At 44.0% G+C, this 23,491-nt stretch overlaps 1 protein-coding gene across 1 annotated transcript in view; it reads right to left on the reverse strand.

The window, feature by feature from the left end:
• The window catches only part of NDST1 (N-deacetylase and N-sulfotransferase 1), a 38,859-nt gene extending 31,873 nt beyond the window's left edge, over positions 1 to 6,986 (reverse strand). Inside the window, exons 1-4 of the mRNA XM_048487369.1 lie at positions 6,449 to 6,986; positions 2,135 to 2,564; positions 978 to 1,192; positions 549 to 769 (exon numbers count right to left, since the gene is read on the reverse strand). Coding sequence (XP_048343326.1) covers positions 549 to 769; positions 978 to 1,192; positions 2,135 to 2,564; positions 6,449 to 6,958 — 1,376 coding nt within the window. The 5' untranslated portion in view covers positions 6,959 to 6,986. The remainder of the gene's footprint in view (positions 1 to 548; positions 770 to 977; positions 1,193 to 2,134; positions 2,565 to 6,448) is intronic.
• Between the last annotated feature and the right edge of the window lie 16,505 nt (positions 6,987 to 23,491).

Consider the following 23,491-nt stretch of genomic DNA (forward strand, 5'->3'; position numbering starts at 1 on the left):
CACAACACTTCCACAGACATTCCATCAATTCCGACAGGAAATTGCACCCCCTGTCTGTCAAGATCTCTGTAGGGAACCCTAACTGACAGAAGACCTTAACTAGAGCTTCCGCCACTGCTGGGGCATCTGTGGATGCCAGTGGTACTGCCTCAGGGTACCTAGTTGCATGGTCCACCAAAGTTAGAATGAACCTCTTCCCTCTCTGGGTAGGTTTTGGGAAAGGCCCAACTATGTCAATGCCTACCCTCTGGAATGCCTCTCCCATGATAGGGAGGGGCTGTAACGGTGCCTTTGCCTTGCACCCACTCTTGCCCACTCTCTGACAGATTGGACAGGAGTTACAATATGCCCTCACATCCTGTGCCAACTTAGGCCAGTAGAAGTTCAACAGAAGCCTCTGTCTAGTCTTGTTGATACCTAGATGCCCTGCACATGGGATGTCATGTGCCAACTCCATAAGTCTCCTCCTATACTTCCTTGGCACTACCAGCTGCCTGATGGCATCCCCGGTTACCTGTCTGCCCTGTGGCAACCAAAGTCTATACAACCTTCCCTGCTTCCAGACAACTTGCTCAGACAGGGCCTCAGAGAATTCCACCTCTTGATCTATAGCCACTTGGCGAAGTTGTTCCAGACTAGGATCACACTGAACCTCTTTCAGAAACCCTTCTGGTGCACCCAAACATTCCGCTATCTGCTCCTCTGAGCCAAAGCCAGCCTCAGCGCCCTCTAGTTCTGCCTCCTCGAAACCCTCAGCTTCCTGCTGCACCTGGGGGAGAACTGCCCCCTCTCACTGCTTTTTGTGACACCCCACCCTCAGTTTCTGAGATGGGTTTGCCCTCCCCTTCCTGGGTTATCTGGGCTCCCCCTTCCCCTGTAGTACCTGGGGCCCCAACCTCCCCCCTAGCAGGTGGAGTCCTGGTCTCCTCAGAGACCCTTTCCCCCCCCCACCCACTCAGGGTCTGGCTGCGGGTTACCACATTTACTGAGTACTGGCCTCCCAGAAGGTCCCGGCCAATCAACACAGGGTAGGGCTGGTCCTTCATAACCCCCATTTTCGTGAGGCCCACCAACCCTCTCCATTCCACAGGCATCCGTGCCACAGGAACAGTCAGGGGGCTCCCACCAATCCCCTGGATTTGAAATGATGTGTTGGGCAGAATATCAGACTCTGACACCAGATCAGCTTGCACTAGGGTAACAGAGGAACCTGTGTCAGCATATCCCAGAACCAGCTGGTCCCTCAGCTGCACTGGCTCCACATAGTCACCCCAGGCTTCTGCAGGCTCCATTGTGGTTAAAGAGGCACTCATGGTTCACCACAGCCACCCGCTCCTTACCTTTGGGCTGGTTGGTGCTTTTGGAGGCGGTTTGGAGGTCTTTACTTGCAACTGTGGGCACGCCGCCCGTAAATGGTCGGTGCCCTCACAGATAAAGCATTTCCTAACCTGAGGCCGGTTCCATTAGCCGAATCTGGGGCTTTCTTAACCTCTGCCGGAGCAGCAGCCCCTTCCCGCTTTGGTTGAGACTCTGCCTTCCCACCCCTCTGGAACCCTTTCCCTTCCCTTCCCAACTGGGAAGTCCTCCAGTCCAACCCCTCCCTGTTCAGCACCAACTCATCTGCAATTTCTGAGGCCTCAGTAGCATTTTGGGCCTCTTGTCCTTTACCAGGACATTTCAGCTCCTTGGGGAGTTTGGAATAGAGTTGGTCTAGCACCAGTAAACTGGAATAATGATTCAAAGTCCCCTGCTTTGGCTTCTTCCACCCATCTCCTCCCCATCTCACTCATTTTCACCACATATTCAGAATACGTTTTGCATTGCTGGGGGGATAAGACCCGAAATTGCTTTCGAAAGTGGTCAGCCCCCAGTTTGAACCTTTTAAGCACAGTAGCTTTGAAATCTTTAAAAGTTACTCCCCCATCCGCCCTTGGCATGCTATGATAGATGGCAGCCAGCTCCCCAGTAAGAATGCTACAGAGGTAGGACATGTACTGGGCCTCTGCAATTCCCCACTGCATAGCTGCCTTTTCAAAATTTGCAAGATATATGGAGGGGTCCTCCCCCTCCCTGTATTGTGCAAAGTCTTTGGGGGGTAACATTTAATATTTCCTGCTGCTTTCTTCCTGCAGACGCAACATCTCGAGGTCATGCTTCCTCTGTTCCTGCTGCATCTTCTCCTTTCTCTCCAGCATCTTTTCCTCCCACTCGCGCTCTCTCCTGCGGGCTTCTCTGTCTTCCTGTCTTTGCACCTCTTTGCGTTGCTCCTCCTGGATTCTCAGCCTCTGGAGTTCTATCTCTTTCTCTGCCTGCAGCCTCAACTTTTCCAGTTCTAACTCCTGGATCCGGACTGCATCGTTTGGGCTGGGGCTTGTTTGGGTAGTGAGAGCTGAAGCTGCCCCTGCTGCCATCAACTTACTTAGCAGGAGAGCCTTCATCTCATCTACAGACTTGTTCTCACAGGATATATTCTGCTTCTGGCATTCCTCCTGAAGCTGTTGCTTGGTCATTTTTAGAATTCTCACATGCTCCTCTAGCTCCATCCTAGCTAAGCTGTTCTGACCCTACTCCAGTTGACCCGGAAAAAACACAAAACTTCCGTTGCTCTCTCTGTGTGTGCGTTTGCCCAATTCCAAGTTCCCTGTTTGTTTTTAAATCACCAGTTCTCTGTTTGTTCTCATCCCACCGCTGCCACCAAATTGTGGCGAAACGGGCTTGCTTTTGGCTGGCAGGCCCTATTTCGCACTCTGCACACCCCCAGGAGTTACTGACTTTTCCTGGGGAGGGCTAATTTTCTCTTTGGGTATGCTGCCACCACCTGATCAGTTGAGGACTGCCTGCTGGGGAAGATCAGGATTTCCCAGCTTCCTTTCCCACTGCACGAGGCCCCTGCCTCAGTTTCCCCTTGGTTCCCCTCTCCTGGGTTCCACAGGGTAGACTGGAGATCCTGGAGGAAAAGCTGCTCAGCCTTCCTCTACCTCCTGGTTACATAGCGTGTCCAAGACAGTAGGGCATAAGTGGTACAGAGAACTTTCCTCCACAGCTAAGGTTTTAAAAGTATTTATTAAAAGGAAAATGATTACCATATGTTTTAGCACACACCAGATTTAGCAAGGGTTACAAAATAAAAGGAGATAAAACGCAAATCCTCTTTTCCTATCACTAATACATACCCTGGCTAAAGATGGTAGAAAGCAGGGTAGGTCCTTAGAGCTTAAAATGTTGCCATTGGCAAAGAGCTCACATTACCTGGCTGAGCACATGGTCCAGAAAATGGATGCCGCCTTCCCAGTTCAGGCAAGAGCTCTGCTCCCCTCCAGAGAGACCTGAGCCAAGAGACCTCGCCCTTCTCTTCCCCTCAATTTATCAGATCCCAGACCCCACCCTCCTTTGTCTAGGTCAGGCTGGGTCAAGATATCATTTCCCCCTAGGTCAGGTAGCATTTCCTGATGTTTCTCTGGGATTTCTGAGTCCTCCAAATCTCTGGTACCTGGTTGGGGAAGGAGAGGATGGAAGAAAAAGGAAACGAAAGGGGGGGGGAGGAGCCATTTCTCCACACCAGGGAACATCCCAGCTGAAAGGGCTGCAGTACATATACGTCTCTTGTTTGCATTGATTTACATATCCTCTTTATTGGTGTGACAGATTCTGCCCAGCTATTTTGGCTGGACCATGTCATTGAATGTCCTACACAAGATGTGTATTTCAAACCAATCCCTTTGATTTTTTTTGTGGCACTTTTTTCTAAGCATCCTTCCACACAGTGATCTCTGTGAAGCAGGTAATTAACAGTCCCTGCTATTAATATGAAACAGGCTTGGCCAAAAGACACCCTTGGAGTGATTCACCGATTTCAGTTTGAACGGGAGTTTCAAATCCAGCACACCCCTTAGTTTCAAATCCAGCACACCCCTCGTATCTTCGAGACCGCATCACCCCATATGTTCCCACACGGCCTCTTCGTTCGGTAGAGGCCAATCTACTGGTGGTCCCCGGCCCCTCGATGATGCGGCTGGCCTCCACACGGGCCAGGGCCTTTACAGCCCTGGCCCCGGCCTGGTGGAACGCTCTCCCACCAGCTGTTCGGGCCCTGCGGGACCTTGGTGAGTTCCGCAGGGCCTGCAAGACGGAGCTGTTCCGCCGGGCCTTTGGAGAGTCCAGCCGCTGATGGTGCCCCCTTCCGCTGGCCCCCTTCCGCTGGCCCCCTTCCGCTGGCCCCTTTCGCTGGCCCTTCCGCCGGCCTCTACATCTGGGCCTATAACATCTATCTAGACCTACCGTTCTCCCTGGGGGTGGAAGAATTTAATATTAGGCACCGGGCGCCACCTACACCTATGCCTATATTTATTTTACATTTAAATGCTAATGTTTAGCTAGTTTTCGCTGCTTTTATAAGTTTTAGCCTATTTATGATGTTTTAAAATTGTATTTATTATCTGCTGTACACCGCCCAGAGCCCCTCGGGGATGGGGCGGTCTAGAAGCCCAAAGTATAAATAAATAAAAAAAAATTTTTACACCATTTTCACACCACTGTTTTTGGCCCATGCAGAACCAGCCTTATATTAAGCCTATCAGTTTCACAGGTGATGGGATCTTCAGGCTACATACAATGAAAGCTTGATTCTACTGGCAGCCCTTGCATACCGTCTCCTTCCCACACTTATGCCAAGGGAAAGAGGGACCGTGCATAAAATTGTTCTATTTTTACAATATGCTCATTGGGTGGTCCATGTACTTTCTAATAGGACTGAGTTCTGAGACTGAGACTGTTTTGTAAGATGAATTAATGCTTTACAACAGCCAGCTCTAAGCAGCTATGTTTTCATACATCTGGAAAGGGATGAAAACACACCATACCAATATTACTAAGCATTCAACCATACTTCTACCAAAGATATCATGTATATCAGTAGACTGGAACATGGGAAGACAGGAAGCAAGAGAAATTTTGCTGTGGCATTTTAAAAGACTTAGCTGGTTTATTATAGCAATAGCTTTCATAGGCATGAGTCAAGCAAGCAAGGGAAATCAGAAGTGGAAAAATATCCCTGTGCAGAAGAGTCTGTTAAAACAGCAGGACAGCACCAAATTTCATAATGAAGCACCATTTAAAATGCGTAATTTCTCCCCTTGATTCTTAACCTGCTTGGCTAATGCTTTTAAGCAGAAAACTGAAGTAGACTCAGGAAACTAGTGAGAACTGCCTTGACCTCCACCATGCAGAAAGTCAAAATAGTCTTGGATTCTTTTAAAAACCACCAAGAAAAGGCAGAATAGGGCAAAGTATCAAATGCTGAGCAAAGACACCATGATGTTTGCATGCACACACCTTTCTGCTAAAGCTTGTTCTCACACATTAACCAATTCCCCAAAAGGCCATCGTTATCATCTTTGCACTGTCACCAGCAGAATTACTTGGCTCGGCAGATGCTGTTTTAACAGACTCTTCTGCACAGGGATATTTTTCCACTTCTGATTTCCCTTGCTTGCAAGCCTCATCTGAAAAGGCGAAGATTTGTAAATCCGTTCCTGGCATCAGTTAAAAACACAACACTTCTACTTATCAGCTTGGTGCAGTGAGATATCAAACCATTCAATAGCTGGGAGTGACTATGAGGAGGTGTCTAAGGAAGGCTGACATTTTGCAGAGCACTGATCTTCCTGGGCCTAAATTTTAAACTTGAGCAAAACTAGGACCCCTTTGTACAAATACATGTCACAAGGTCCTGGAAAATAGACAGATTAGGTAGAGCCCATTGAAGTAAATGGCATGGAATGCCAGCAACATCCTATCAGACTAAGCCTTCACAGTTCCATTCGTTCTCACTACGATAGATGAGCGGAGAGAAGAAACAAGACCCGGCGGTTTTTCCAATAGATAAGTTAAAATCTCTGGCAGAAAAGACTTTGTTGAAAAACCAACTGTAAAAGAGCTGACTGCTGGAACAGGGTAGGAAAAACTAAACATTTTTGTAGAGCTATTGGTAACAAAAGATGCACTGTACTGCCCAGTTCATTAGTTTGTGACTTTGGACTAGTTAAGCAATACTTTTCTTAATCACATCCTAAATGGTCTTTATAATACCATATTCAGATACAAAATTAGCATATGAACAGTCTGACCAGTTTCTAGAGGTTTCTGACTTCTAAGAGACAGATGGACACAGCGCTTTTGGCATCGCCTCTTCGTATTGGAGCCAAGATCAAGTTCCATTCACAGAAGCCCTCCATCAGTCCTTGGGCGGGCATTAAAATAAAGTGGAATTGAGAAACCAGAATGATAGGATGGTAGGACCAGAATAAAGATGAGACCAGTGATGTTTAATGCTTTCCCCTTAACACACTTCCTACAAACAGAAAAAGTCTTGCTTTCCACAGCTGAATGCACCCAATACCCACAGTCAACAGACTATGCAAATGCTTCCCATCAACTCAAACATAAATACCTTGAAAAAGCCAATGATTCCAACACCATACTCTACGCAGTACTTGTCCAGGAGCTCACGGTTCCAAGCATCCAGATTCACGTACTTCAGAATGTTCTCATAGATGATCAGTGCAAAGCGCCCTCGGTCCTTGTCTGTCAGCGTGGGCATGTCCCCCTTCCCAGGAGCGATCTCTGTCAGGTATTTGAAACGGCTGGATTCCAAGATGGCCACAATCTCCTGGCCCAGCTGAGAGTAAAGGCTTTCCACAAACACTAGAACCAAAGGATCCGTACGAGAAGAATCTACCACTTTGATGGGCTTTAGTGGAAGCAAGCGTGACGGAGCAATCTTCGGTTCATCACAGTCTGGGCTGGGGATGTCCCCAGAGGGCTCCAGTCCCCTCTTCCACCCATATAAATAATATGCTGAGATAAAAACACTGAGCAGGCAGAAGGCAAACAGCAGGAACAGCACCAGCTGAGGAGATACCTGGCGGAAACTCCTCCGGATCCTTACCAACAAAGTCATCCTTGCTTTGAGAGAGAGTTCAGATTCCTTCCCCCCCACCCTCCCTGCCCTCCTCCTTCCAGGTCTTGACACAGGAAAGGCTGAGGATAATTTCACTAAGAGGCAACTTGTAGGCTGGATTGCCCCTCTGGCAGTCCATTATTCATCCTGGTCTTTTTTTCATGTCACCATGGCAAATCCATTCAGAGTTCCTCTCCAAGGCAAAAATACCAGCAGCATCCCATCATCACTGTCTCACTGGGAAGCACATTTGGCAGTCTGGAGTGTCTGGAACATCCCTCAACAAGTAGGGATGCATGGCTGTCCCCTTGGCTGTGGGGTCAGAGGCACGGTTCTGCAAAACAAACAAAGGCAAAGGAAGAATAAGCCAGGCTGCTGCAGGAAGAAGCCAGATCAGGAGATGTTTGAGCAACGTCTCCCTCCCCAATACACATTTGTAACCAATACACAAATGCTAATGCAATATCCTTTTCCTCATTATGGAGAGAGTGAACTTCGTGGCTCCACTCCAGACACGCACTCTGAGTGCTAAAGGAAAATTAGCTTTGCACATGCTCAGATGTTATTCCCTCTTTTTTAAATTCTTCATGTACACAAATGTCAGTGTAATTTGCTCTCATTTTGACACAGCAGGAACTACATTTACACTAATGATCTGAAGGGAGAAAGGGAGAGACAAAAAATCAAATGTGACAGAAGGTTATTTTGGGGGCCACTTTGGGATATTTGAACATTTTCAGGTCAAACATAAAATTCCACAATAATAATGATGATGAAGAAAAAGAAGTAGTAGAAGATGAGGTGGATTTATACCCCACTTTTAACTCCTGGAAGGAAACTCAAGGTGGCTTACAAACTCCTTCCCTTCCTCAAAACAGACACCTTGTGAGGGAGGTGGGACTGAGTTTTGAAGAACTAGCTCAAGGTTACCCAGCAGAATGTAGGAGTGCAGAAACACATCTGGTTCACCAGATAAGAGTCTGCCATTCATGTGGAGGAGTAGAGGATCAAACCCAGTTCTCTTAACCACTACACCACACTGCCATTGTAGTACCCTTCTTTTGGTACTCATGCACGAGACAAGGAAGCTAGAAAAAGAAGCAAGGAAATTCAAGATGTGCAATTGTGTATGTATGTTAGAAGAACCATGCATTTTCATTAGACTTGTTACCACAGGTATTTGTAACTGAATTTGCACTCATTCCCATTGATTTTAACTGAACTGAAAAGCACTGCAGCAGCAGCAGCAGAAGGTGGCAGCAAAAGCATTGGGGTGGTACCTCAGTGTTGTTGAATGGCTAGCAGTGCCTGGCACAGACCTGGACAATGCTAGCCGCTCAGCGGCTAAGTGCCACAGCACCAAGGCCCCAGTCTCTCCTTGTCCCTCTGTCCACAGCAACCTCCGAATTATCCTTGCTGAGGCAGCAATGATAGGAACTGTTAATGGCTCAGAAGCAAAGAGTATCTTTGTCAATATTCCCATTCAGTTTCATTGTTCTAATGCATGTAAAGAACTACATGTGCCTTTTCAAATGAGCACATATCCCTACTTTACATGCAAATATACCTCGCTGGATCTTCCTAAGGCTGTAGCCTCAGTCTACAGAAGGCAGACTGCCCGTGACAGACGGGCTTCAACCCTCCCACTAATTTGCATTCAGGGAAAACCAGAAATTTAGGTTGCAGGTCTACAGCTCAACGCTGGTGGGCCAGCCAAAGGACCAGCTGGGATGCAGTCCAAAGAGCTAAACGTGCAGCAGGCAAAGGGTAGGCCTGCAGTTTGTTTTTCCAGTTTAGTTGCTCCATCCCAACATAGCTTTGAGGAAGCCGCCACAGTCCCTGCACCTGCTTCGACTTAGCGTCAATCATTTGCCCAATATGCCACAAGAAACCTTTTAATACTGAAACCCTTTGATGGCACAAAGGACTGTATGAATACAGCTCTCCCTTTTTCTCCCATGAAAAAGACAGAAGGAAACAATTGGCCATAAAACAAAACCACATAACAGTCATTTTTGTTTATACTGTCGATGGGGCTGCTGACACAGGCGTATCCCAAAAGTTATAGCCGAAGGGAGGAAATCCTCCAAATGAAAGTGGCCTACTCTGTTCCTAGGCACCTTTCTCCTGCAACGCCTCTCAGGCCCCAGGTCAGAGAAGCTGCCCTCAAAAAGGGACAGTAAAAGACACCCCAGGAAAGCTTGTAACCAATTTTGCCTCTGTCTTTAGAATAACAAGAGAGCCCCTCAGACTACCAGCCGCTCCCAACCACACAGCTACTAAGGTGGGAAAAAATCAATTATATTTTAAAAATTAAAAATCAGATTTTTATCATATAAAAAAGTTTTTGATTTTAATCAGTTTTGTAATAAAATGCTTTTTGAGAAAAATCTTATCTAAAAATGTTTTTTAAAGTTTTCTGTTGAAGATATATTATAGTCCAAAGGTTATACATCATGAAATAAGTTTTTAATTATGTGGCATGAGACTGTATTCATGCAATTTTTAAATTCTTTGGTAAATGCCTTCAATTAATCCATTCATAATGTCATGCTCTTCCAGAGGTCTATATAAGATTATTTTGAGCAATTTTTCCAAGTTATTATCACAAATGCTTGGTTTTGCAGTTCTCAAAACTGTGAATTTATGTCTGCAGATTTAATATGCCTTTTCTTCATGACAAAAATGTTATAAAATAAACATACAGACTTGAGAAAAAAGACCTTAATCCCATGGTTCTTTTGCACATCTATGTATACATAATCAACCCAATACCTCGCTAAGTTTCAAAAATTTCAATGAATTGAAGATTGTTTGGAGTGGAATAGATCTGCACAAGGAACTAAGTGTGAGGAGGGAGGGGCAAGCAGTAAAAATGAACAGAATAGAATATTCCAAAAATCTTGGGAGCACTGTATGTACTGCCTGAGGCTCGTCATTTTATTCTCTCCCTGGAACAAAAAATCTATAATGGAACCAGGCCATACAAGAGACCCAATTCAGGAATATTTTAATGAAGGTTCCTCTGCCTTGAGTAAGTCAGGTAGACGCGCAAAATACAAACATTGAAACAAAGAAATGCGCAGCCTTGTGGCCCAAATGAAACTGGAGTTGGTTAATTATAAAATTAATGTGAGGTGAACTATTTATTTCTAATAGTAAAGCCAAATCAGTATTTTTGATACAACTGTAAAACTAATCTGATAAATTATTATTCTAAAAAATGACAGCTTATCTGATTGTAAATATTAAGATGATACTACCAAGAATGAGCCTTTATGTAGAAAACCATGGTTTAAATCAAGTCTTTCTGACTAGTGATTTAAATTATGATTTAAATCGATTTGGTTTAAATCAAATCCACTCTGGCTGCAATACAAGCTAGGAAGATTTTACCCCTCCTAGATCCTCAAGGCAATGTCATTCAGCAGGCACTGTTGGGTCTGACACTAAGGACACAGTTCTTTGTTGTAGAAGGATCCAATACCCAATGACTGCGCTCCACCCTGCACACACCTTCAAACTACCTGCCTTGAAGGTGGGGCTGATTGTAGAGGACATAGTCTGCTTATCAGCATGGATTATCCATACGCAAATGGAGTTTGGACACTCCTGTTTCTATAAATGTGGCAGTGGCCAGCATGACAGCATAGACCTGTTGACCTTCCACCACCCAGCTGCAACAGGCATTCACACTTTACAATCAGTTTATGCATTTGTTTAAAGGAGTAATTCCATGCCAGGTTCTGCACTGTATTAAATCTGAAAGTGATTAATATATTTTATTTCAAATGAATTTGCCTTTTATCACTAAAACCCAAGTTCAACAGTTATGCCGCTACTTTTTCCTACTTTTAAATCACCGATGCAGAAGCATCAGAAAATTACAGCAATGCAAGCAGGAGACAAGAATCTGCAAAGCTTCCAAAAGGCTGCTCTGAGCAGGTTTGGACCTGCACTGAGCACTGAATTGCTAGACTGTCTCTTTCAGTCTGCTTCTCTGCTTTTAAAAGCATATTTTTAAAAGTCAGAAGTCGTCTTTATGCTTCAAGTTAAACCTGAAGCCACCACAATATAAATCTTAGAATATGCTCTGTTACACAGAGAATTATTATTATTTAGATATATTTCCCGTCCTTCACAATAGTCTCAGGCAAAAGGCATAATAACATCCCATACGACAGTAAAACCATTATAAAACCAATCCTAAAACCATAAAACATTCCAAACTCTAAAACCCCCACCCCAACCACCCCTAAAAGTGGGAGGAATATACAGGACACCTCAAGGCCCCCGCCATTCCAATGGGGGCGGAGGAATCAGCCAAACGCCTGGATGAAGAGGTCGGTCTTTGCCATGTGCCGAAACTCCAAGACAGTAGGCAACTGGAAGCCTCTGGTGGGAGGGCATTCCACAATGCAGGGGCCACTATTGAGAAGGCTTCCAGGCTGCCCCCTTACCTCTGAAGGGGGCGGGACAGCCAGATGGGCCTCCCCCTGTGACCTCAGTGTCCAGGCAGGAATATATGCACAGATATACTCTCTTAAGTAACCGAAGCCAGTTAGGGCTTTATAGATTAGTACCACCACTTTGAACTGAGTCCAGTAGTGCATCAGAAACCAGTGCAGATTCCTCAAAATTGGGGTAATGTGGTCCCAGTATGAGGCACTGGTCAGCAGACAAGTTGCCGTATTTTGTCCCAGCTCAAGCTCCCAGACCATCATCAAAGGCAACCCCATGTATAACATATTACAACAATCTAATCTGGTGGTTACCAGACCATGGATGACTGTGGTCAGGTCATCCCAGTCCAAGAAAAGGTGGCTGGCATACCAGCTGGAAATGTTGATGAATCTTCCTGGTCATTGAGGTAGGACGAGAACCACTGCATTACAGTGGACCCCAGTCCCAATTCCTGCAGTTGTTCCAGAAAGATCAAGAAGTACCAACAGGGACAAACTTATCCCTGTCCTTTCCTTGAGGAGGTCATCGATCAGGGCAACTAAGTTCATCTCTATTATGAATCCCTGCCTGAAATCCGATTGACACACATCTAGAAAATTAGTTTCATCCAAGTGTACCTACAGTTCTGCCACCACCACATGCTCCAAGACCTTACTAAGAAAGGGGATATTGGCTACAGAGCGATAATTGCTAAGATCTTCTGGATCCAGGGACAAACCCTCTCCCACAGGCAAACAGCCACCACCTAACCACCACCCATCTCTGGGCCCCACTGTACCAGCCACTCACCAGTGCCCTGGGGGTGCAGAATACCTGGCTCTCATCCAGGTATGTGAGGCTCCCTGATGCTATCAGGAACGGGGAACTGGAACCGTCTCCCACTCAGCCCGGTCACTCCCAGTCAGCCTCCCACCCTGACCTAGTTTTTGCATCCCACAGGCCCAATAGCCAGACCAGACCAGGGGATCAAGGACAGGCCCAAAGGAGTCTCCTACTCACCACCCCTCTCCCCCAAACACTCTCTAACCACGCTAAAACCCAAATATAACTGTTTAAAAAACAGCCTGGTCTGGCCCTGCTCTCAACCAGCCCCCAAGGGCCCTCGTGCTGATTATGTAGCTGGCTGGCCTCAGCCCAAATATTGCCAACTGAGGTAGCCAGCTGCAGTCAGCAGGGAAAGATCCTGAAGGACTTCTGGCAGGTCTTCTTGCAGGGAGCTTCCAAGTCTGTAGAATGCATTATACATACACTGTGCCTCCACAGCAAAACTGTAGACTCCCTAATTACTCCTTCTAGCACAGACATATCTAGGAGGTCTACCAATATGGCTGCCAAGTCACTAATGGAGACTTGGGTTTCATCAACCTGCGGAGAAGTCCTCTAGTGTACTTTGGAAAAGCATTTTAAAAAATTAATACAAGCAACCAGTTTGACTTTCTTTAAAAATAGCTGTTGCTTGTAACTTGTTACAGGACATAACATTAGTATCTTGGGTCGGAAGGGTTACAAACAAAACACACATATCCCGCCCACTTCTCCTCCGTAAAGTTCCTTTGTTTCTATATATGTGGGAGGGACATACTTTATCTCTATAGAGCAGAAAGCAAAATAGAAGATACTTATAGGCTAGTAGAACAAATGGTTGGCTACCAATACAGATCCCCACAGATGCCCAAGGGCCTCACAGTCTGCTCTTAAAGGCAACCCTGAAACTCCAGTTGGTATGGAACACTCCAGCCCAGTTACCACCAGGCGGCAGATGACACATAAATGTCATCCCCATTCTAAAGATACTCCATTGGTTACCAATTATCAACTAAATTCAATTCAAAGTGTTAGCTAACCCCTACAAAGACCTTAATGGACTAGGATCTACATATCTACAGGACCATCTCTCCCAATATGCCCCACTGTAAGAGCTGTAGCCATCTGACCATACTCAGTTTAACAGGGTAGGAGGGAGTTATCGCTGAGAGAACACCAAACAAGACAAAAAAAGGCTTCATTTACTGGAAGAAGATAGAAGGGGTGACTGTTCCAGAGTTTTGGTGCCATGACCAACTCTCCTGGGTTACCTCTGAACCGAGTTTAGAAAGCAGGGGCACCCAAAGCAGGGCCTCAGAAGATGATATTAGAAGTCGGGTAAGCTTATAAGAGTGAGAAGCCCTTCAGGTATGCAGGTCCCAAGCCATGTAGGGTATTAAATGCCAACACTAGCACTTTGAATTGGGCCTGGAAACAGATCAGAAGCCAATGTAGGTGGGCCAAGACAGGACTGATATGGTTCCTATGACCCACTCCAGTCAACAATCCATTTGCAGCATTATGCACCAACTAAAGTTTCCCAGCACTTTCAAAGGACAGCCCCACATACAGTGCAGAAATCTAATCTAGGGCATGTGCCACAGTGGCCAGATCTTTTCTGCCCCCAAAAAGTAGCAGTCAAAGCTAGTAAAAGGCACTCCTGGGCACAGCTGCTACCTGTTTACCCAGCAGTAGGACTGGGTCCAAGAGGACCCCAAACTAAAAAAGGTATGCTAATCTGTTATATTCAGTAGGATATTTAAAAGACAGAGAGGGAGATAAGAACAGCAGTAGAATTAAAACCCTAGAAGGGCACTTTTATAATGGGATAGGATTGCAAGCTACAATAACTACTAAAGTCAGCACCAGCTTTTAATTGTCTTTACTTTGTAAACCATTTTCTTAATTGCTTATAGAATACTTTGTCTTAGATCTTTTGTTTTGTTTGCACTGCTCTGCAGTTCTCTGATCCTAGTCCTATTGCATTGTTCATTGGCTGTCTTGTGCTATCTGATTGCACTGTTTATATCCCGTAAACTGCCTTGAGTCTTCCCAGAACCGACTATAAATACAGTAAATAAATACAATGTCCAAATGTTCTCACAGTAAACAACTCTAAATGTGCAAGACAAAACAGAGAGTGATGTAAGTCAACTAGCAGACCATTTGTGGCACAATGGTGAAGACAGAGCTGTTTAAAATCATGAAGTTCCAGTTTTCCGTCATCCAGACTCCCCTCCTCACAGAAAGCCACTGAGATTGTAAACAACCATGCAAAGTAAGAAGACCAAAGACCATCTGTTTGTTTTGAAGACAGCTGGCCTGGAATTTAGGGAACTTACATGAACTAAACACTGATCCTCCACCAAAGATCTCCAAGATATTCTACAAAAGATCTCCAAGAACCAATCCTTTCAAACTTTGCTTCCTAGATTTCTATTTTGAAAGAAGTCCTTTACTAACAGTTAGACACATCTACAAACCCCAATGATTTGGCAAAAACAGACTGTCTGACATAGTTTACTAACTGTATGCACTGCAAAATACCATTCTCGTACTAATTGCAAGCCCCTACCCCGGAAAGCTCTTCTACTCTCCTTGCTTCAAACCCCATTCTGCTGGGCGCAAATCAAAAGTTGCCCAGTGACAGCTGGAAGGACACACATCTAGGTCACCAGCAGCACCCTCTGCACTGAAGCACAGCAGCCGCCAATAGCTTAGTGCTTTTGACTTTCACACCTTAACAGGTGGAGCACAACTATTAATAGACTCTGGCATGAATCACTAACAATTCCGCAAGGGATTTTCTAAAGGCCACAACAGAATTTCCCAGCTGCAACAAGCCCTTGGGTGCCCTACTAAATCATAGCTCTGAGGCGGTTAGCTAGGGCTGACTCTGACTATTATGCCAGCATGCTAACATATTTGCAGTCATGCTGAGGGACAGTTTGCTCCCTTATCCATCTGTGCAGTAAAGGATGAAGTGGCAACTCTTAAAGTGCCTGTAGCACAAGATACCTCAAAGAGAAGGCTAAGGAATCAAAGGCAATGCCTCCTCAAGAAACAACATCGTATCAAGAAAAAGCAATGGGATTAAAGTATACCTGTTGAGAAGTAACCTGGATTATGCCTGGCTTAATCCAACCATTTTTAAATGTAAGCAGCAAGAATCACTCATCCCTTTGAAGTGAAATGCCCATGTGATCAGGTGACCTTGACTTGTGTGACATCACAGCAACCACTGGCAACTTCTCTGCCAACAAGACCAAGAAACAAAAACAGGAATTCTGGATTGGAAAAAAAATAGGACAAACAGAAAGAGCGGGAGGAGGAGGAAGAAGTGTGTACCCATCAGAAAGTAGCTTCAGGGCCATTCATAGTCTGTCATACTGATAAACTCTTTGCTTTGCAGTAAACACTTCACCTTGCCATCCAAGTCAGTCCAGTGTACAGAACTGGCTTACACCATTGGTTATCAGGATTTTCCCAGGCTTTTTGCACTAAAGTTGGAAGTTTCATCTAATTAAAACACCCACTCCAAAATATGTGTTTTACATTTGTCTGCTTCATAAATGAGCGGAAAGGGGTATAAAACAAACACTACCCCCCTAGGGACAGCTTGCTCTCCTTCCAGCATCTGTGTGGGTGCTACATGCACAATCTGCAAAGAAGGGTGGAGGATTGCTGGAAGCAGTGGGCCTTTACTTCTATCCTTGGAACAAGACCCACAGCTCCGGGAGGCTCCTAGCTTACTCAGCCTCCACCTCCGTGGGTGACAGTAGTTTCAAGATGTGAACTAGCTGTCAAATGTAAATACTATTAGGGTGTGGCCTTGCCATTTCCCAATAACATGGGGCGAATGCCACACTGGGAAACAGGACTCAGAAGAGTCCCAGGTGACTCCCAAGCCACAGAATGAGTATCCTGGCAACATACAGAAACCAGGAAAAATAAGACTGTTCCTTCTTCCCTTTTCCTCCAGAGACAAACACAAATCACACCACAAGGTGTCCAAAAACAAAAATTACAACCTCCTTGCTTCTAGAGAGCTTTGTTCAAACTCTGTGATAACAAGACTGCAAGGAAGGTCTTAGCTCTGGGGTACTATAACACAGGTTTCTGCTTTCACTCTCAAGGACCAAGTCAGCTTCATATTAAAAACAAACTTTATTTAGGGAACAGACTATATTGGTCACCAAACTGTACATCAAAAAATTTTTTTATTCAAATGAATTCATAAAAACATCTCCATGCAGCTTTCACGAACTTTAAGTATGACTAATTACAGGCAAATGGAATGCAATAGTTTGCTTTGATACATTTAATAAATCTATTGATGTAGAATCCAGTTTAAAATTCATACAGCAATATACAGATAACAGATTTGTGAATTTACAGTACATGAAGTTGAAAAGCTAGCCTGTTCGTTGAAATTTTACAATTGGCAAATCGGAGAAGAGGAACTTTTATATGCGAAGCTAGCTTCGGATATGCATTTCAGGTTTTTCCAGCAAAGGATTTCAGAAAAGACCATAAGCACCAGACAAGTTATTGAAATTTCAGAGTTATATTCAATGGTATATTTTGCTCCATCCACACAGCATGCTATGAAGGGCAACTACAGCCCCCAAAAGCACACAATAATTTTGTACAGGAGAGACAGATCACCACAAGGCGTCTTGGCTTCACGGTTCTTAATGCTGCAGCAATATTGTGAACTTGATAATCATGTGTTTCTATTCAACATGGCTTGGAAAGAGGCATTTAAGAGTATTTATTTATTTAAACCCACCCTTCCTGATCAAGCCTACAAACAGTCTTCACAAAAGTTAAAATGACACATTTAGCTATTTAAACTCCTCAATAACTACCCACGCTGGGAGAGAGTAGAATTCAGAACTTAGAGCTGCTGAAAAGTTTATTGGATTGAAATTCTTGCAACTGGTGGGTTCAGATGTGTCTAGTGTATGTGAAAATATATGTTTTTTTTTTTGGGGGGGGGGCAGCCCTACTTTAGTCAAAGAGAGGAATAAACTTCTAGGGAAAGAAGAATTCCTAGCCTAGGTTCTAAAAACAAAGCAAGTTCATCTCCTAAACTTTGTGTGTAGAACAGAGGGAGCTGGCTGAGAGACAGAGATGGGGTCAGAGAGGAACCAATCTCTAGCCAAGAGGCAGATTTATGTCAAAACCTCTGAAGTGATCCTGCAGTTTGGGGAAGTTGGAATGGAAAAGGGGAGTTGGGTGAATACTCCATTCCTTCTAGATTTTGGCCACTAGAGTTTACATATCAACCTCTGAGTACAAGGCTGAGTCAAAACTGTATAACAACAAGGAAGTCTATCTTATTTCAAAGAATTCAGAAATTTGTAACAAGCTGAAATCTTGCCAAATAGCCAATATTTGTGAATATTTGTGTATGAATCTGAATATTTGTGTATGACTGCTTCTTTCCTTCTCACCAAATGACTGTATAACTGCTTCTTTCCTTCTCACCAAATTTCTCTCCACACTTATCCTATTCCTCTGAGGAGTTTAAGAAAATTCTAATGTTTTATGGTTGAACTTCAAAATGCTCTAGTGGATTAATATCTGAGACCAAGAATAAGAGAGAAAATGAGGGGGATCACCTCAGTTCCTTATGCTGGTTCAGTTACACATTTACTCTAGTGAGGTACAAGGTAGGGCAATTGAACAAAAAAACCCGAGAAGTTATCCAGTAAAGCTGACCAGAGAGATAAGAAGAAGTGAATTATAGAAGAATTAGGGAGAATTCCTGCCTGTGGGTATAGGGGAGGTGTGAGATCCCACAGCGTGACAACCTGGACTGTCACATTCTGGATCAGTTGGAAGTTTCCGGAACCGCCTCCAGGATAGCCCCGCATTCAGTGTGTTGCAGCAGTCTAATCTGGAGGTGGATCACAGTGCTAAGTCAGGGTGAGATGGGAAGGGGACCAATTGCCAAACCTGGCAAAGATGGAAGAAAGCCATTCTGGTATCGTGTAATTCACAAAAGAAAATTTCAGACAAGAACACTGTTGACATAGAAAAGATACAGAATTTTAGAACCATCATTTTGCACAGGACTACAGTTTACATTCCTGTTCCCAACAGACACAACTTTGCAGACAAAGCCAGTCTCCAGAGGTTAGAATTTTCAGAAGATCAAGAATTTAAAAGTTCTCCAGAAAGCTATTTTCTTGCATATTCACCTCTGGAACAGCATTTTGTGACCCTAAACAATATTTTTGTGCCCCTAAAACCAGCACAGCACCTTCATTTGTCAATCAGAAGTTTCCCCAAAGGCAATCACTTTGAGTGACAGGAGCTCTGCCACGTTTCAGCAAGTTCCTCTACTGGAACCACAAGAATAAATAGCTATTTTAATAAATAAATAGCTATTTTAATCTCTCAAAGAGCTTACTAAACATTAACCATTACACTCCCCTTTTCCTCCCAACAAAGAAAGCACACCCCAGCATTTTTCTTCCATGGGAAATATGTATGCTTATAACATGTACTGGGGATGGAAAGAAACAAAATATCTTTATCAAGAATCGTGCATCAGAGCCACCAGATGGTTCTCTGTTCCCCTATTTCTGGGATTTATCATAATTAATATCCCACCAACCAGCCGCCCATCTTCACTAGTCATCCTTCCTGCACTGCATAAAAGTCACAAACTCTTGTTAGTGACATCAGAGTTCCCATGGCTACACATTGAGAACTGACAACCAGCAGATTTAATGTCAATGCATGAAGAAGCAGAATGGGAGACAGTTACTGACAGGAAAAGATTATGCATTCATCTTTAATCAGCAACAAGAAAGGGTTGTTGATTGGGAGTGGGGTGTGTGTAGAAGAGCTAGTATTCAGAACAACTTCTGGGGTAACAAGATGCTGTCATATAAGTTATCATTAATTTTTTTGTAGGGAAAAAGACATATTACTGTCCATGTAAGAGTGCTCCAAGACTTGAGCTTACTAAGGGTCAGCAACAGAAGGCTCCAAGGCCAAAGACCAATCTTCCATACATGCAAAGGTGTGAAGTTGGAAGTTAAGAGACAAAAATGCTGTATAAAACTTTGCAAAAAGAGGTAAGTCCCTGACTCATCAACCTGTATGCATTGCTTCAAGCGTTCAATTTTATTTTATTTCCTTTCCTATAGCCCATCTTTCTCACCAAGACTCAAGGCAATTTAAATCAATGCAACCAATAGGATGAGACATCTAATAAGCAATATAATAAGACCAGGATCACCGGACTCTGAAACAAAGTATAAGTATTAGACATGATGCGGTAAACAATGCAGAAAATGGTATTAAAAAGGTATAAAAACCAAGCACTGCCAGTAGCAGAATACATACAGCAAACAGGTAATACATACTATGCACAGTCCTGTTCCTTTTATTAAAAGTAACACCCTACAGAATCATTTTGCTATATATTGTCGAAGGCTTTCACGGCCGGAATCACTCAGGTGTAGTGGGTTTTCCAGGTTGTATGGCTGCGTTCCAGTAGCATTTTCTCCTGATGTTTTGCCTGGATCTGTGGCTGACATATTCAGAGGATGTGATGGTAGTAAAGCAAGTGGGGCATATATACCAGTAGAATGTCCAGGGTGGGAGAAAGAACTATTTGCATTGGTTAAAAGTATTCAGGGTGCAATTTGCAAGTGTAATTTGCATGTGTTAAATGGAATCCACGCATTTTAGCATATGTATGCACCACTGAAGTTGCATAATCAAATTAGTGAGCCCTTCGGGGGAGGGCGGTCTAAAAGTTTAAAAAGAATATGAAAAACAATTGTCTAATAGTTTGCCAGGCCAGATAGAGAAGGGGGGGGCTCATGGGCCTGGTAAGCTCCCTCAAGGGCCAGATCCAGCCCCTGGGTCACATGTTTGACACCCCTAGTCTAGCAATTCACAACCAGGCAAAGGGCTGCAAGCCTCCTTTGTTTTTGCTGCTATGTTGGAGCTGAAGATGTCTGTATCTCCACACTTGACAGTATTCTCCTGTAAGCTCACACCTACTATATTCAAAAACTGGCTTTTTTGTAGAATCCAGCATAGTACTAGTGTAAGGTGAGCCACAAAATACCGTCCCATAGCATGACATCAATAAATACATAAGTAAGCCTCCAGGCGACATTCCTACAGAGAAGTCAGTGCCCCGTCATATTTGAGAGAGAAGGGCTTTAGGGAGCATCACAATTGCACAGTGTAACACTTGCATGTTAAACTGGATGCTAACAAAAATGCCAAAACCTTTTCATTGAGTAACACTAGAATAGTCCAATTGCCCATCCTAAGTACCCCCAAGATCAGCAGGTCATACAGAAACACACAGGATGGGCTTCTATAAGGATGGGTGATTCTCCAGCAAATCAACCCTTTCAGCATCAAAAGTGCATTTCTCTCTGATTTATATTCAGGAAAATAAAATGAAATAGTATGCCTCAGTTACAGAAACTGGGAACACACTTTTCTACTGGCCCTATTAGCCTTTTGCTCTAATTTCTGCACCGTGTCCTTCATTTCTCCTCTCCTCTGGCAGAAAGAAAAAAGAAACATAAAAATACAGAATTGTGAACTCTGCTTTGCTGAATTGCATGGCTTAGCACAGACCTCACGTAAAATTACAAAACCATCCATTCAGATACCTTCTACTTTCCAAGCTTTTAAGCATATTTTATGCAGCTATAAGAGCTGGCGTACTTTAAAAGCCTGCACTCCAAACTAGTCAGCAGATTTGTGCTATTAATTGAGATTCGTGCACTCTGTGTGTCCAGCCTCAGCCAGGCAGAATCCTGTTCTTCAGTGCAGGAATTTCCCCTTGAAAGGCATTTAAATATCATTAAAACCTCAGACGCAGGCACATTAACATGGATTCCAGTGAACATTAAAGGAAAACAAGCAGAATGGCAAGGTTAAAGTTGGTGTCAATTATTTTGGATATTGATTGATCACAATTACAATAATTCCCCAGTCCAGTTATACGTCTATAAAAACAGAAAAATTGATGGGGGAAGCAGAGAGAAGAAAACTGTTCCTACGTTCAGGCAATCTTGCTTTTGTAGACATTAGTTCTACTTGCAACATTAGAGCTATGGATTCTTGCTAAAACAGCAACTCATATTTAGCTTTTGGCCTTAGTGTAGCCTCGCCTGCCACGCATACTTCAATTCAGCAGTGCTGCACAGAACAAAATTCAGTTCACATGCCTGACAGAAAACAAGCGGCTGTGCTTTTCTGTCTGCAGACACACCACTATTAGTCCATGCTCCATTTCCTCAAGAACAGGCCAATTCCATCCCACGGAGTCCTATAAAACACATCCTACAGCATGCAAAACTGTAACAGGTGTAATGGACTCGAACAACTCTCAGCACGAGCAGCAAACACCTGTGTTGGTTGATTATGCTCCACATTCCAAATCACAGCTTGGGTACTGACAATCACTACAGTTTCTCTGTCAGAAAATTTAAGAGGCTACAAAGCAATCCACATAATCCAGATTGCATCATGCAGTGCTATAAGAAAAGTATCACACTAGGTTGGCAAAACACATAGCTCTGAAGATTTATGCAGGTGAACCACACTCCACAACAATACCCACTGCAGCTGACTAGTCAGACTGCTACGGTGGAGGAGCCTCCATATCCCCAATACAGCATATGTTCAGTGGAATTCATACCTCACACACATTACCCAATTGAAAGCTCTCTCCATTCAATGGTCTACGCCTAACTTGATCTACAGCAAGAAGAAAAGTGCTCCTCCCAAAGAATTAGGGGAACAAAGAATTCTCAAATGAAAACAATTATTTGAACAGGCAAGTTACGAATGCTTCATCATTTATTTGGAGAACCACCCTAATCCTTCTCAAATTTCTTTTTAAAAGGTTTAAGACCAAATTCTCTTCATCCCCACTCACAACTGGGAAATGCTTCAGTTGAACATTAGCTAAGAAAGTACTCTCCTTTCATGCCAAAAATTTCAAAATGTCCTTTTGAGCAGAATAATGCTCAAAGAGGATCTAAAAGAAATCAGCTTCCTAATATGGAAATTGTGTTTGATGATCTCTATATGAGGGCAGGAGCCATGTGGTGTAGTGGTTAAGTGCTTGCACTGCCACTCACACGGTCAGGAGTTCGAGCCCCCTGTGGGTCAGATATCCTGGCAGCTGGATCATGGTCAACTCAGCCATCCATCCATTCCTTGGTTGGTAAATGAGTATTTAGCACATAGCTAGGGGGTAAAGCAATGGCAAACTACCCCACAAAAAACAGCTTGCCTATGAAATCACTGCTTGCAGTGGTACCCCAGGGTCTAACACAACTGAAGGGGAAACTTTACCTTTTTTTAATATGCAATATCCACATGGCTTCTGAAATGGAACAGTTACAGAAAAAAATCAGCTGATGGAAAGAGTGCCTGGTGAATATTTTAAATAGCACTTTTATACATTCGCTGCCATTGATTTTAAGTTGTCGCTCCAACTCCAGCAGAGATCTGTTAATATACAAATTAATTTGACTAAAGAAACTCTCTCACTGAAATGTCTTCTACTCATTGCCACTGCCTAATCATCCCTTCCCACATACACATTTGCTAACTGAGGTGGCTACAGGGTTGGGGAGCCTCAGAGTGCTCAGTCTCCCTCCCTTTCCTGCCATTGTGCCTTCTGCTTGTATCACTCATATACCTCTCCCTAGTTGGGCACTTGGGCATCTTTTCCTGCCAGCTTGCTTATTTGCAAGCCCTCTCAGGCTTATGGACCACAGAACTGCCCTTAATCTGAGGGCTCTGAGAAACACGTACAGCAAAGAGCAGTAGTTCCCCAGCACTAAGTGCCATCCCCTATGTTGTTTAACACCTACCTGAAACCACTTGGAGAGGTCATCAGAGGGCTTGGGATGGGTTATCACTGGTATACTGATGACACCCCAGCTATACCTTTTGGTTCCACCTGCATCAGGTGGAGTTGCCAGTGCTAGGCAGATATCTGGAGTTTATCATGGACTGGATGAGGGCAAATAAACTGAAACTGAATCCTAACAAGATGGAAAAGTTGTGTGTCTCCAAGGTCTGGGAGATTAAGATACTGAACGGGATGGCTTTATCCCAGAAAGATAGGATGAGGAACCTGAGAGTTATTCTTGATCCATCACTGTCACTGGAATCCCCTGTGGCAGTAGTGGCAAAGAGGACCTATCAAGTTCTCCAGGTGGTTCGCCAGATCTACCCTTACTTGGACTGAGGTGA

This window comes from Sphaerodactylus townsendi, linkage group LG03, assembly GCF_021028975.2.
Source record: "Sphaerodactylus townsendi isolate TG3544 linkage group LG03, MPM_Stown_v2.3, whole genome shotgun sequence".
Lineage (NCBI taxonomy): Eukaryota > Metazoa > Chordata > Lepidosauria > Squamata > Sphaerodactylidae > Sphaerodactylus > Sphaerodactylus townsendi.